Here is a 14,832-nt window from a genome sequence, read left to right as displayed (position 1 = left end):
AGAATAACCTTGATATCTCTCAAATTCCAAATGTTGGTGCATAAAGTTCAGCTTCTACTTAGGATGCTTATGAGTTGCCTGACTGTAAAAGGGATCAGGACATCCAAATTTCAGTGACATTAATGGAATGTATGAGTGCTCAATATAGCACAAGCCATTTTAATTCAAGTCAACGACCTAAACACTTGCTCTTTCAAAACCATGTAAGATACTCAGAAATTGGCCAGGTCTAAGAACCATTCTTCCTTACTGGAGTTGCAGCATTTATTGATAATGAACTACACACCATTTTTAAACTTCAACTGAAGGAACTCTGAAGTACTAAAAGTTTAATTACACTTTCTTGCTATTGAGGTAAGACTTTTTTAATGTATGTAAATAAAGGGCAAAAAATGATGCTTTACCAACTGCTAAAGAAACCTGAATAGCTAGGATGAATTAAGCAGAGCTCTCATGAGACTACAGTACCTTCTTTTAAGAATATATATTTAGAAATAAAAAGTGATTATATGGGTATGTTGTATTAACAGCAAAGGTGATATAAACCCTTCAGTCCCAGGGAAAATTATGGCAAAGGTTGTCATGGAAGTTATTTACAAGCACGTGATTTATCAAGGGTAAATTGTGTTTGACCAACCTGAGTGCCTTCTAAGATGAAACAACTTGCTCAGTAGATGAGGGGAGAGCTGTGGACATCATCTACCCTGATTTTAGTTTGACGTGGTCTCCCACAACATCCATGTAGACAGGCTGGTAAGATACAGACATAACAGATGGACCACAAGATGGGTGTGGAAAACCTGATAGAATGACAGGCTGAAAGGGTGGTGGTTAATGGTTTGAAGGTAAATTAGCAGTTGCTCATGACTGGATTTCCTCAGCAGTCAATTCAATGTCAGACACTTGGAAGTGATCTGGATGGCAAGATCACTTGGATGTGAATGTACCCTGCCCAGGTTTGCATATCGACTAAACTAGGAGCAGAGAGAGATATGCTGGAAGGAAGAGCTACCATACAGACTTTGACAATCTGGAAGATTGCCTCAACAAGAACTGTATGAGCTTTGGCAAAGATAAAGTCTTGCACCTGGGATGGAATAATCCAAGCAGCAATACAGTCTGGGATCTGACTAGCTAGTCAGCTTTGCTTTTTTTTTTTAGCTTTCCTGAAAAGGACCTTGGGATTCTGGTGGAGCTCAAGCCAAATGAATCAGCAAAGCATCCTGGCAGTAGCAAAGGCAAATTGTTTTGTGGGCTGCATCAGGAAGACTTTTGCCAGCAGAATGAGGGATGTGATTATGCCACTTAACTCAGCTCTTTTTAAACCATGCCTGGAATACCATGTGCAATCTTGGTCCTCCCAGTTCAAGAGACACACTGGGAAACTGAAGAGAGTTCAGAAGAGGACCAACATGATGATTAGAGGGTTGGAGAACCTGACACAGGAAAAAAGGCTGAAGGCTTATTCTGCCTAAGAAAAAAGAAGTTTCATTAAGGGGGACACAATCACAGCCTTCTAATACCTAAAAGATAGCTATAGATGAAGATACTGTCTTCACAAGGATCTGTGATGACAGGACAAGAGACTGTAGACACAAAATGTGTTAGGGAAAATTCTAGCCAAATATAAGGAAATAAATTCATCACCATGAGAACAAGCTGCCCAGAGAAGAGGTTGAATCTCCCTTGCTGGAAATACTGAAGTCTTAGCTCAACAGAGCTAGAACAGGTTTGAATTGCATAATCCTTTCCAACTTAAACTTTTCTGTGATTCTAGGCAAACAAATTGCTATTCTTTACTTTCTATCTGTGTCTGCAGTTAGTTTACTATGTATTCCCATTTGTTCAAAACTGAACAATGTAAAAAAAAAGGATTTTTTTGCTTTTATATTTGTTTTAAAAATAAGCAGAACTGAAATAACAGCAGTAATGTCAGCACAGATTGAGAAAAGGAAATGTGAGTTAACAAGTATCTCAGACATTAAGCTTCCTTATACGGTTTACAAGATTAACAATCATCTGATTGTCTTTGTACCGTTACAAATGAACAGGCACCGTTAGTATTTACATATTGCAATAAGGTTTAAAAGCCTTAAGGAATATTACTACTTATTAAGTCTTTCCCTGTATAATAAGAATTAAAGACCTGATTAGCGCAATATTTATTTCTTCTTTATACCCCATGAACGAGTGAACAGAGAATTCCATTTACTGTTTTGTTAAGAAAAATAGGGTATAATCATTAAGTTTTTTTTATTTTAATGACAAAATTAGGATGTGTAAGTTAACTACATATTTACTAGTAATAGGTATGATTAGCATATAGGAATACTTTCAAAGGAAGACTATGGTTAAGTCCTGCAAAAACTAGTTTCAAGGTTATTAGCTGTTCTTTAGATAACGTGTGGCCATAACAGTCTTAGCTTGGTGCAGTCCTTGCAGCACACTGCCTGTTTTACATTATTTAAATATTGAGTTATGTAAAAAAAACCCCAACAAGTACTGCAAGACTAATCCCCATAATAACCCTTTCTAGTTAAGAAAGTAATCATCGTCAACAGGGCAAAATATCTGCTCTCATTTGAAAAAGGCTACCTATGTATTACTGTTAACTCAGAACAAATAAACCAATCCTTAAACTGTAACCTTTCATATTGCAAAGATGCTGCTCTTCAGCAGTTCACAATTTTTCCTTAGGAAATAGTATTTTAGGCGTAAGCAAGACAACAACTATCAACACTTTTTCCCCTGCAGAGATGAGATTATTCTGAGTCTACTTTGTACTGTGAGACATTCCTTAAGCTTTGTTCCAAAACCAAGCAACTGTTCAAGAGTGACTTACAACACAGAACAGCCCAGATTGGAAGGGACCTGAAAGATCATCTGGCCCAACCTTTCAGGGAAGAGCAATCCTAGGTGAGATTATCTAGCATGCTGCCCAGTTGCGTCTTGAAAGCATCCCGTGATGGGTCCCCCATATCCCTGGGGAAGTTGTTCCACTAACTGATTTTTTAACTGTGAAAAATTGATTTCTTACACCAAGATGAAACCTCACCCAGTGCAACTTGCACCTATTACCCCCACGTGCCTCCTTGTGAAGAAGAGAGTCTCCCTCCTCTTTGTAACCATCCTTTAAGTACTGGAAAACTGCAGTGAGGCTCTCCCAAGCCTTTTCTCCTCCAGGGAGAAAAGACCTAATTCCTTTTGTCTTTCCTTATAGGGCAGGTTCTCCAGCCCTTTCATCATCTTTGTGGCCTTCCTTTGGTCCCCCTCCTGTCTGTCTGTATCCTTCTTGAATTGGGGGGACCAGAACTGAACACAGTACTCTGGGTGTGGCCTGATGAGAACTGAATAAAGTGGGATGATCATGTCTCTTATCTCTGCTAGTAATGTCCCTATAGATGTAGCCCAGGATTCAGTTTGCCTTTGCTGCTGCAGGGCTGCACTGCTCACAGTCAGTTTGTCTGCCAGGACTGCCAGGTCCCTTTCAGCAAGACTGTTCCGAGCCTATACTCGACTCTGGTTATTCTGATCCAGGTGCAGGACTTTGCACCTGTCTGTTAACATTCATACTGTTGTTGCTAGCCTGCTCTTCTAGCCTGGATGGGTTAGAAGAATGGGCTAGCAGGAACTTCTCTGTAAGATGGGCCTCCCTTCTGATGTGTTCGTCTCACTACTCAGTTTGGTGTAACCAGGAAACTCGGTGAGGATGCTTTTAATTCCATCAGATAGATCATTTGTGAAGATGAACAGCATGGGGCCCCATATTGATCCCTAGGGGATCCTACTTCTGTCAGGCTGAGTAAAAAACACTGATAATCACCCTCAAGTGTGGCCTGCTGGCCAGTTTTCTACTCATCTCACAAAACCACTCATCCAATCTGTATCTTGCCAGTTTGTCCAGGAGAAGGCTGTAGGAAACCATATCCAAAGCTTTGCTGAAGTCCAGATAAACATCTACTGTTCTCCCCAGGCCAAACGAAAATGTTACTTTGAGGTGTAAGGTTATCAGGCTAGTCAAGCATGCTCTCTCTGCCTTCGATGTAGGCTTTTCTCAATCACCTGCTTTATTTGATCTGCAATAGTTTCCAGGAGGATGCTTCCATTACTTTCTCAGGGACTGAAGTAAGACTAATAGGCCTGTTGCTTCCTGGGTGCTTTTTTGGGCCCTTCTTGTAGATAGATATGACGTTTACCCTCTTCCAGTCATCAGAGGTATCCCCAATCTCTGTGGCTTTTCAACTATTATAGATAGTGGTGTTGCAACAATGTCAGCCACTTCTCTTAACATTCTGGAGCAGATTCTGTCCTGGCCCATAGACTGATGGGGGTTGAGCTCTTGCAAGAAGCCACAGCCCAGACCTTCCTCCACTAGTGGGTCAACACATGGTTTGTCATGGCTACCTGATCCTGTGATCTGGTGTCCAGCTATGCTGGTAAAGAAAGAGGCTAAAGAAATATCAAGAACCTCTGCTGGCATTATTAATAACCTGCTTCCCTGCCCTGCTTAGTAATGGGCCTATGTATATATTCCCTGTACTTCTGCTTACTGCTTATGTATCTGAAGAACCCATTCTTGTTCTTGACATCTTAGGCCAATTTAGTTCTAGCTGATCCTCAGCCTTCCTGACTGCATCTCTGCATGTCCTAGCAAGGTCCTTACAGTCCTTGATGGCTATTTGGCTACCTCTACATAGCTGGTATGCTTCTTTTTTTGCTTTTAACCACACATCCAGAATTTCATTGTTAAGACACTGTTAAGTCAGAATTTACCCTGAGCTAACAAGTTCAACCATCAAAGCTTATTAGAATGGGCTCAGCACCATGGTAATATAAATGATTTACTAACTTGGGCTCAGTCCTATGCTAGCACCAACAAATGTTTTTTGGCTGAAGTTGCTCCTTACCCCAACACTTTCAGATGTGTTTAGAGTCTATCAAAGAACCCCATGGCTACACAAAGTAATATTATCCACACAGAAGCCAGATTAAAAAATCCAGCTGTAAGGAACACTGTCTTGTGGCATGGAATTTCAAGATAACTGTGTTATGCCCTTGCAGAGGCTCTTATTCCTTCTGCAGAGACGATTAATGAAGCAGGTGTTCAGCCAATAGTTTTAAGAGACTGAAACTGTAAGAAACTGGGATCAATTCTGATTTTCCTTAAAAAACGTCCTCCCCACTTCTGAGTGACCCTCAAGCTCCTCTGGTGAAGAAAACCAAACCAAACATCCATAAACCAAATATATAAAAACTTCTTACCCTAAATTTATATTTTGTACTACGCCTCAAATTCTTCACCGTGTAGGTAAGATCGTCACCATCATATTTTGGCTTGAAACCATATCCCTGCAGAATTAAACAGGATTACTTGAAACATTGTATTTGCAGCCTAGACCATGCAACATACTTCATACAAATAAATTACTGTTTCAGACTGTAATTGTTATGCTACTCTGACAAAATAATAAAGGCAACTTCACCATGTAAACACCAGGGTTTTCTTGGAGAGAGGGAATTAATTAACTATTCTCCAAGAGGAAAGGAGAAAAGAATAGTAAAGAAAAGCATATACAGTGTCAACAGAAATTATACCTAACACTTTCAAAGGGTAGAACAGGAAGCATTTAAAAAGGAAGGTGGTTAGGCTGAAATTACATCTAGAAGGACCACTTCTCATGATGCAATTACTTTGATCCAGCTCTTAAAAGGTGCAACTTTCACATGCAAATTCACAAGGTTAAAAGTAATTTAAAGCCTTTACAGGACTTCAGCTTAGTAACACTAATAATTACTGTGACAATAAAAAGAAGAAAGCTATGTGGCTTGGTCACAGCAATTACAAGTCATTAGCTTAATTTCAGAAAATACACATCCTTTTAGAATATTCTAGCAAAAGTAATCATTGTTACACTTTATACAATAAAGGGTTAAACATACACATTATAGTCTCTTTCCTTATTGAGAATAAGTAGTCTAAACTTACTGAGTTCTCATCCTCCATCTCTAATATATATGAGATTCCTTCATCTGACGGTGTTCCTGAGGGTTTTGTCCACTGTAGGGATAGCCAAGTAACTCCAGCATTAATCAGCAAAGGACTTGCTGGTGTGCTTGGGGCAGTGCCTGAGGTATGATACAGGACTTCTTCACTGAAACCACTGTTTAAAACAGACAGAATATAAACTAAGTAGACACAGTAATTAATACCTAGAAACACATCATTCTTACTAAACACAGCAATGACAGTTTCTTGCACATGTGCACAACTGGGAATTGCAAGCTAGTTCATGCAGATGACTTAACTCGCCCATGAGTCTGTCAGTAAGAAAACTTTTGAACAAGGTTAACATGTTCATAACTGAAAGATACTTTTGCAGGATATAATTACACTGTTTTACTAACCAACCAAAACGTTTTGCTATTTCCTGTTAAGTCATCATTCTAAAACAGTTGAGCTCTATACACAATAATGTACTAATATCAGTGTCCTTCCTATTCAAATGAAACCATAAAGACATAAAAGCATGTACGGGAAGACATTAAAAAAAATCTGCTACCAGGTAGACATTATGTGCCTCAAATATACTGTGAAGTACTAGTTTTTCTAGTGATTCAGAAAATAATAGAATAATAGCCTCATTCAATGTTAGGTTACTTTAAGAGTTGCTAATATGAAAGTCTTATTTGCAGAACAAATAGAGTGTACACTAGTGGATCTCCTAACAAAACTGTTAACCTTATCTGACAATGCTTAGATACACCTTGAAGTGAAAATAAGTTACATAAAAAGACCTATTGTAAAACAGAGGGATGCTAAAGTCAGTAAACAGGCATTATGTGTGCACAGATGGTCTGACACATATCCAGCTGGACTAAGAAAATCCCACCTGTTCTCATTTGCTGCTTCTACATCAGAGCTGAAGAAACATCTACAGGCTTAAGAGCTAGTTCAGGGTTTTTTTAAGCATGTGAAACTAATGTCACAAATGTGATTTTAATTTAGAAGTGAGGTATTACCTAAGTAAGCATCAGGAAATCCTGAAAACAAAATTCGCTGTATGGCGTAAACAACGGTAACAGTTACCTATCCTGTGTATCAGAACCTGACTTTCCTGAAAGATCTCAATATAGAAATACCTCAATTTCACTTTCTCTCTTACCCAACCTACACTAAAATACTGCACAAATTGTATATTTTGGTCTGCTCTAAAGTCTTTCTGGCATGAAAAAAATAAATAAAAAAGAAGAAATATTACGGACACCTCATCATCGAGAATGTCAATAGCACCCAAAGCAGACATACAGTCTGTGTGGATATCCAAACTGTGAAAATGATTGGGAAGCAAGAAATGAAAACGTGCAAAACAAGAGAAAACTTAAATTTGAGGGGAACAGGAATTTTTTTCTTGCAAAAAGTCACAAGCAAGCAAATTTTGAAATGAAGCTGATGTGGCACCTACAATATAGCTACTAAAAATGTTTTCCAGCATTATCTAGGTAGGCCAGAGAAAGCATAGAGAGAGGCTAAACAAATACTAAACCTACCTTTAGTCACAGAAAAACTACTGGAGGAGTCACCTTACCAGCAGATATAACGTACAAAACCCCCCACATTTAAAAGATTCAATGTCTTTACTTGATTGACCCATTCCAAAACACACTGAAGTCATATAAGTATTCGAGTGATACCCACATTTGAAAGACTCTTAAAACAATTAATTTAGGAGTACGATAATGTTATATATCGTTTAAACAAATTTTATTTTTCCAGTTTTCTTTAGCTACTCTTTCAGGTGTGACTGGAATTAAATTTAAAAAGATGAGTAACCCAAAGATAAATTATCTTTCCCTGTTGGTAAAACCATTTAAACAGAAGTCTCCATATGCCTGAAGTTCTCAACATTCTTCACAAGGAACCAGACACTCTACCCTAATAAGTATTATTTCAAGAGACTTCTTAATTAAATAATACCACAAAGACAATAAATGGCAACTTTACAAGTTCATAAAACACTGATTTAAAAATGTATCTGGTGTACTTATTTTAAGAAGGGTACTTAACTGGTCAGTACCTTCTACCAGCTTGTGCTGCAGGAATCTGTAATATGTGCAGGTATTCCTGGAGGATACATTTACACTCAGACATAACAGCAGAACAGCAAGACAGCCTGAGCACTGGATTCTACTTAGCTGCCAGCCCACTCGCTGTCTTTATTTTTTTTAATAGTTCCAACTAAATCTCATCAAGACAAAGTCCAGGAGCAACTCAGAGAATAATTCATTCCAGAAACATAATCCAGAAGCCAGTGACATAATAAAGACTGTGTCAGAGCGCACCAAAAGTCATTCTAGCTCACTATAATGTCTTCTGACAGTGCCCAAAGCAGGTATCTAAGAAAACGCAGGAACAGGAACTATATGCAACATATTCCCTGAGTACTCTTCAAAGACTCCCAACGCATGCCCCAGATCCTCTGAGCTAGCTGCAGTTTTCACATGCTTCATAGTCTGCAAAAGATTTGTTCTGCACAGCATGAATTACAACTCCAGGTCTGGCTCCCTATTCTTTATGCTGTCCTTCAACACTATCCAAGCAGGCGTTACTCTCTCAAGCACCAACCTGTGCCAGCTGAAGGACAAGCAATACACATGCTCTATTTCATACTATAAAAACACAACTCTGGTGAGCTGCAGCACAATGCTCATAACATTTCAAACACTGACTTAAAAAAAAACAAATGCAAACCAACCAATTTAGGCTGACAGCTAGAGAAGCCCCGTTTTTATGTCACATAGGACCTCATGGTCCAAGTGTGACCCGGTATTCTCTGCTGAAGTCAGATGTCATTCATTCAAAAATTCAAAGTTTGGAGCTCTGTAACTTTTGAAAAGCAATTAAAAGTAAGAACTCCACCTTCTAAGAATTTATAATAAGCTCTAGAACTTCAAAATAATTTAGTGATATGGTCGTGTCATAGTCTATTTCCCAAGGTAACAGAAGACTAACAAACACCTTAGCTAAAAGTACATATCCCAGTAACAGGACACGGTTGAGAAGCACAATACAGATAGACCTACAGATGGCAGCAGGGGTTCTGCCAGACTTCCTGCTCTAGCAGAGTTACTGACACCTATTTATACCATCACCACTACAACTCTTGAATTTAAGAAAAGATGATAAGCCCTGGAAAACTGCTATACCAACTTCAGGAACTCTTAACACCACGTCAAAGCTCCTTGGAAACAAGAGCAGCAGAAAGCATGGTATGAAGTACACCAAGATCAGCACAGCAGCAGCACAAGCACTGCAGCGTTTAAACTATTCAATTAAGTCACTGGCTGAGTTGCTTGTCTTTTAAGCATGATCCCCAGAATTTTAGTAGAAGTGCTTATTACATAAGACACAAAAGCCACAACTGCACTGAATGCATCTCTACAGTGTAGAGCTTAGTAAAAATTCTATTGCAAGTACATGCAGTAGGAAATGTTCAAGGTAGCAACTTCAGTGGTCAACACAGATCTACAAAGACTGAAGCTAAAAACCAGCACAGCCTCAGCTGATTTCATGTGAGAGCAGCCAGGCTGTATATGCCATGCTCGAGCTCTCGCTCTAGAGGCACTATATACAAATGTCTAAGCAAGACTTTTTTCTTTAAATGCCATCATATGCCTTTCCTAAACAAGCACACACATGCATGCATATGCATTCCATATTTACGTATGTAACAGCAGTATTTACCTCATTCCCATGTCATTTTTGGCTGCTAGCCTAAAGGTGTACCCCATTGCTGGTGATAGTTTAGTAATTCTATACTGCTTCTGTTGGCCATAATAACACTGGCAAAACTCTCCATTTCCTTTTCCCTAAAAAGGAACAAGTTAGTCACATTATTCACCCTGTTACGTATGTGTCCACCAATTAAAGTAACACACAAACATGAAGCAAACTAATTTTTAAAAATTAAACATAACTCAAGAACCTCCCACACAAGTAGTTTACAAAACTTTGTAGGTATACTGAAGACTTTTTTCCTTCCTTTCCATCTTCTGGCTCCACAGCATCAGAAGGAAAAAACCATGAAGCTTCTGCAGCTCTGCCATCTCAGGACAGCTGTTCAGGTAGGGACTGAAGGTGCTTAGAGGGCAAAGTAGATCCACCCCCTTTGTACAAAAAAAAGACTGCTACAGGAAAATGATCCTTCAGCGTCAGCTCCTGAAGGAAGTACTGGACTACAAGTGAAAAAGCACTATCAGGAGTGGCAGAATCATGTAATTAAGATGCTATTATTTTATATTCTCTCAGAAAAAAAATGGGCAGTAACAATACTTGGCTTCAGGAACCACCTATTTATCACATGCCTCTAGACAGAACACATAATTTTCACACAACTTTATGAGCAAAGCCACATGCAACGCTTTAAAAAAAGCTACAAGATTAAAAATAAAATAGAATAACTTGCTTACTTCATCCCATTCTAAAAGGTAACTGTGGATTTTAGAGCCATTATCACAAGATGCCTGCAAAAGAAAAGAAGAAAGTTAGAGCTCTAACTGGATACAAAACACTTAAGGAAAAATGCACGTATGGGTCAAAACATGACAAGACCAGCAGAGTACAAAAGATGTTTCCCTTTTGATTGTTTCACTTGCCAAGACAGTCCTAGTTCAGTCTCCATCCAGTAAATTCTTGTAGCATGTTTATGGCTTTTTGTTGTTTTTTTTTTTTTTTTTTTTTAATTTAGACCTTGACAAAATATTCTGGCAGTGGTGTAATATGTTGCAGCACTTTTCTGAGCTGCTAGACTGCAGGTCTGCTCAAATCTCAGTCTTTCCAAACCACTTCACCTGCTTTGCACAAACAAGCCTATGTTCAATGACAGAGAACGGAATCAGCTCCACAGGGTAGTAGGGGTCCGGAACTCGGTAACTTTTATCTACAAAGGCTCCTCATTTCTCTGGGAACCCTTTTCTTTTTACTGAAGTCTACATTTAACCCAGTACATCTATTTCCAATTCATGGAACTGTGACAGAAACTAGTATGTTTGACAAACGTCTTCCATTTTATTGACAAATCTGAAACAATTCCGAAGAGTTTATTTATTTTAAAAGCTGTTAAGCAAATCTTACCTTCCACTGCAAAGTAAGAGAATTTTTGGTCCTATTAGTTATCCTAGGCAGATTTGGAGTATCAGGTTCACAACTTGCTGTTGTAAAACTCTCTGCCTCTGAAGGGTTCCCCTTTACACAGCTGCATTCTACCTGTACTCTAAAAAGGAAAAGACCCAATAACATTTTGCTACAAAATCTTTATACACAGTTTCCAATGAAAAATGAGTGTTCCGAATTAAGTTACTGCCTAGGTAGCTTATTATTTAAATATCAATGCTATAAGCAAATAACTGGTGGAAGCATCTTGGTCGATAGAAGTAATGAGAAAGAAAAGAGTGCTTTACTAAGGATGTACACCACTACCAACCGGCATTGTTAGTCTCACATTTGAAATCTGTCTGTTATGTGCAGTACTTTGGTTGGAAAACAATGCCAACATCTTGCAGGCTCATTATCTGTTGTAGACATATTAACTGATACTACGAATAATTCTTCTCCTGCAAGTGCTTTTGTCAGATGAGCACAATGAAGCTGTTGATATATTTTCAGAGTATCCCCTGCACTCCTTCAAGGCCTTGCTGAGTCTGTTCACCCTGTCCTTTCCTTTAGGAAGGCTATGCATTAATTCTCCAGGTACTGCAGAAGAGGGAATTCTTGCTTCTGTCTCAAAGAGAAATCATTTGTTTTTCTAACAGCTTTTCTCCAAAAGAAAACACAAGATTATCTTCTGGATTCCCCCTGCTATGTAGCCATGCCTTGTCTCTTCGTTGAGTGAACTGGCACATTACTTTCTTCTGATTCACCTGTTCCTTTGAAAGAAAAAAATAAAACAAAGCAAAAAAAAAAACCAAAACCCTTTCCTCTCATCACTGATATAGGACCCAAGTTGCCTGCTTATGAAGATGCAAAACTCTTTATTTGTTCTTCTTGCATGAACAGCAAGCCACAGAAAATTTGGCTTTGTAGATTTCCTCAACAGGGAGAGACATTCGAGCAGTGACTAATGCTGAACATGGCTGTTTGTGCTTGAATGTAGTTGCAAATATGTGATTTCTCCATTACCTTCATAGTTCAGCCTTTATGGTCTTCACTGGCTTTCATCAAGGACTTCACCTGACTGCCATAACTTTTCAAATATCACAAAGAGTGGCTTGGCAACTGTATCAGTCAATTCCCTCAGGACTCTGGGATGCATCTTGTCAGGTCCCATTGATCTGTGTATGTTCAGGTTCCCCAGATGGGAATCAGGTGATTGCTAGGGACTTTGCTCCGCCAGTTCCTGCCTTGCAGTCCGTCCACTCAAGGGGTGTGGGAAGAGAGGCTGTCAGTGAAGACCGAGGCAAAGAAGTTGTTTAATACCTCAGTCTTCTCCTCGTCCATTCTTACTAGTTTCCCATCTTGCTCATCACAGGTGATTGCTTTCTTTAACCTTTCTTTTCTGGCTGACATACCAGTAGAAGCCTTTCCTCTTATTCTTTACATCCCTTTACAAGTTCAGCTCCAGATGACCCTCCAATATTTAAAAAGGGAGGGCAAAAAGGGCACTTAACTACATTTTTCCAATCCTATGCTATTTTTTCAGTATAAAATAGCAAAGCAACAAATTCTGCTGGAAGGGCAGAATTACACTGAGCTAGGGGCATGTTTTGTAAAGCATACATAGCCAGATTCACTAGTCTACTGGAGCAAAGCAAAAGCAGCATAAGGTGACCTTCAGGCAGCCAGCAGTGAGCACCTTTCTGTGCAAGGTACTTTGCTCTGATGCTTGTGGAAAATTGAGAGAAATCAAGCAGCATTGTGCCTGAACTCAAAGAACAGAAAAAGTTCACTATGCTGGCTTGAAGGAAAAGAGGATGGATGCTGGGTGGGAGCACAACAATCTTCTCTTGTTTTCCAAACTGGACTGAGTGGTCAACTAAGCCAAAAATACAGATTTGCGACTCAAAGGAGGGTTATAAGCAGTAAAAACAATCTCTGAAGGTTTATGCAAACAGACAAATACAATGAAACCTTTAAAACATTTCCACTGAATTTAATGAACAGACAAGGAGATACTCACTTTGCATGGTAATCAGTTGCTGGCCTGAGATCATTTACAGTAACTTTATTTTCTTCTCCACTGCAAAAAGATATGATTTTGTTTAAGAAACTGTTTCAGAATCCCATACATTTATAAGAAGACACTTATCATCTAACCTATTCACCTAACACCCCTTTTAAGAAATGCATTTACTAACAGTTCGTCTCTTTTGCTAGTAAAATGTAAATGCATTTACCTTTGAATTTTAGGGGTTTCTTGTGTTTGATTCCTGTTCTGTTGCCCTGGTCTTGGGGTGCTTTTTTGTTGTTGGTTGGTTTTTTAAGAATAATTACTTTCCTCTTTGCTCAGAATGACCAGCTGTATGTGTACATATGCATGTTACTACACAAAAAATGTCCAAATACTGGGGCCTACAGAAGCTCGGTTCAGCCTTGCAAAATCAAATACCTAAAACTGCATGACTGCACATACCTACTTGCTTGAGCCTAGTAAACAGAAAAGGCCCCTAAGTAACATCTAGTAATCTGCTTTTGCTGACATCCACTTATAGTAGCAAAGCTCATTTAATTTCCTCTGTTTTCTAGGACAGAGATATCCAACTTAGGAGCAGTACATGAATCATAAGAAATCCATGGAAAGTGGCTAAGGTAAACTAGCTAGATACAAAGATTTATAATTACTAGAGAGCCCTACACCCTTAATGGCAAGTTTTACTTTTATATTTATTAATTTTTTCTTTATGTTATATTTCTCCATTGTGTTAGGAATGAAACAATTGAAGAGTTTTGTTCTGTGCGAATCTACTTACTTTTTTTTGTATCACTCATCCTCTCTCACCAAAAGGATTTCCAGGGAAGGAAGGGATAACCTTACTGGGAGCAGAAGTATATGCTGAAGTAAATAACTACAACTACAATTTGTCTATCTCACTACTTGAGAACCCATACTGTCTAGTGCAGCTGGCTGAAACATACCTAAGTGATATTAAAACATGTCTTCAAAACCTAAGAACAAAGTCTTTACATTCTAGTTGATGGTAGACTTCAGTTATAAACCTGAGCCAATTCTACTGAAAAAAAGTAGTTGTATTTTGAAATGAAGTTGCACAGAACTGCTGATTATTTAAATCTCCAGACAGCAAGCAGATTTTTTAACAATATTTTAAACAACATAATTCAATGCAAGAACAATTAAATAAAAATAATGAACACCTACACATATACAGTTTTGTACTTTCCATCTTTTCCAGTATTTGAAATCATCACTTCGTAAGTATAAACCTCTGATACATTATTCTTGTCAGTGTCTTCTCTGGTATCACTGGATGGAGGCGACCACATAAGCAGTGCTGTTCTTGCCTGAATGTCTGATACCTGTAGAAATACAACTTTTGAGATCTCTGCCATTTAAATGTTATCATATTTAAAAGCTTCTTTGCCACAAACAACGACATAAAGAGAAGGATATCATATACCGTTAGTGTATTGGAGTATTCATACTTCTATAATAGCTACTAACTAGTATTTTACAGATGAAATCAAGCTAGAAATACAAGAAACACCACGAGAAAACTGCAATCCCAGGGCATCAGGTTGAGTGCAGACACACCTAAGTAATGAATGCCCCCTAGCGGCCTACCTACAAATGAACTGCGCAATTTGTGAAGCAGAAGAGATGA

General features: G+C 38.6%; 1 protein-coding gene across 9 annotated transcripts in view; it reads right to left on the bottom strand.

Annotated features, from left to right (window-relative positions):
* The window catches only part of FNDC3A (fibronectin type III domain containing 3A), a 123,357-nt gene that overhangs the window by 18,579 nt on the left and 89,946 nt on the right, over window positions 1-14,832 (bottom strand). For all 9 annotated transcript variants that reach the window (XM_061457364.1, XM_061457363.1, XM_061457371.1 and 6 more), the window contains 7 exons: window positions 14,370-14,527; window positions 13,173-13,232; window positions 11,132-11,270; window positions 10,468-10,521; window positions 9,743-9,867; window positions 5,987-6,161; window positions 5,263-5,349 (listed from right to left, as the gene is read on the bottom strand). In XM_061457364.1, the coding sequence (XP_061313348.1) occupies window positions 5,263-5,349; window positions 5,987-6,161; window positions 9,743-9,867; window positions 10,468-10,521; window positions 11,132-11,270; window positions 13,173-13,232; window positions 14,370-14,527 (798 nt within the window). The remainder of the gene's footprint in view (window positions 1-5,262; window positions 5,350-5,986; window positions 6,162-9,742; window positions 9,868-10,467; window positions 10,522-11,131; window positions 11,271-13,172; window positions 13,233-14,369; window positions 14,528-14,832) is intronic.

Source organism: Pezoporus flaviventris, unplaced genomic scaffold (genome assembly GCF_033815535.1).
Source record: "Pezoporus flaviventris isolate CSIRO_AGI_PZ_B2104156 unplaced genomic scaffold, CSIRO_AGI_Pfla_v1 ptg000025l, whole genome shotgun sequence".
In the NCBI taxonomy this organism is placed as follows: Eukaryota; Metazoa; Chordata; class Aves; order Psittaciformes; family Psittacidae; genus Pezoporus; species Pezoporus flaviventris.
Note: the sequence above shows the minus strand (reverse complement) of the source record. Positions and strands in the feature narration are given on the sequence as shown.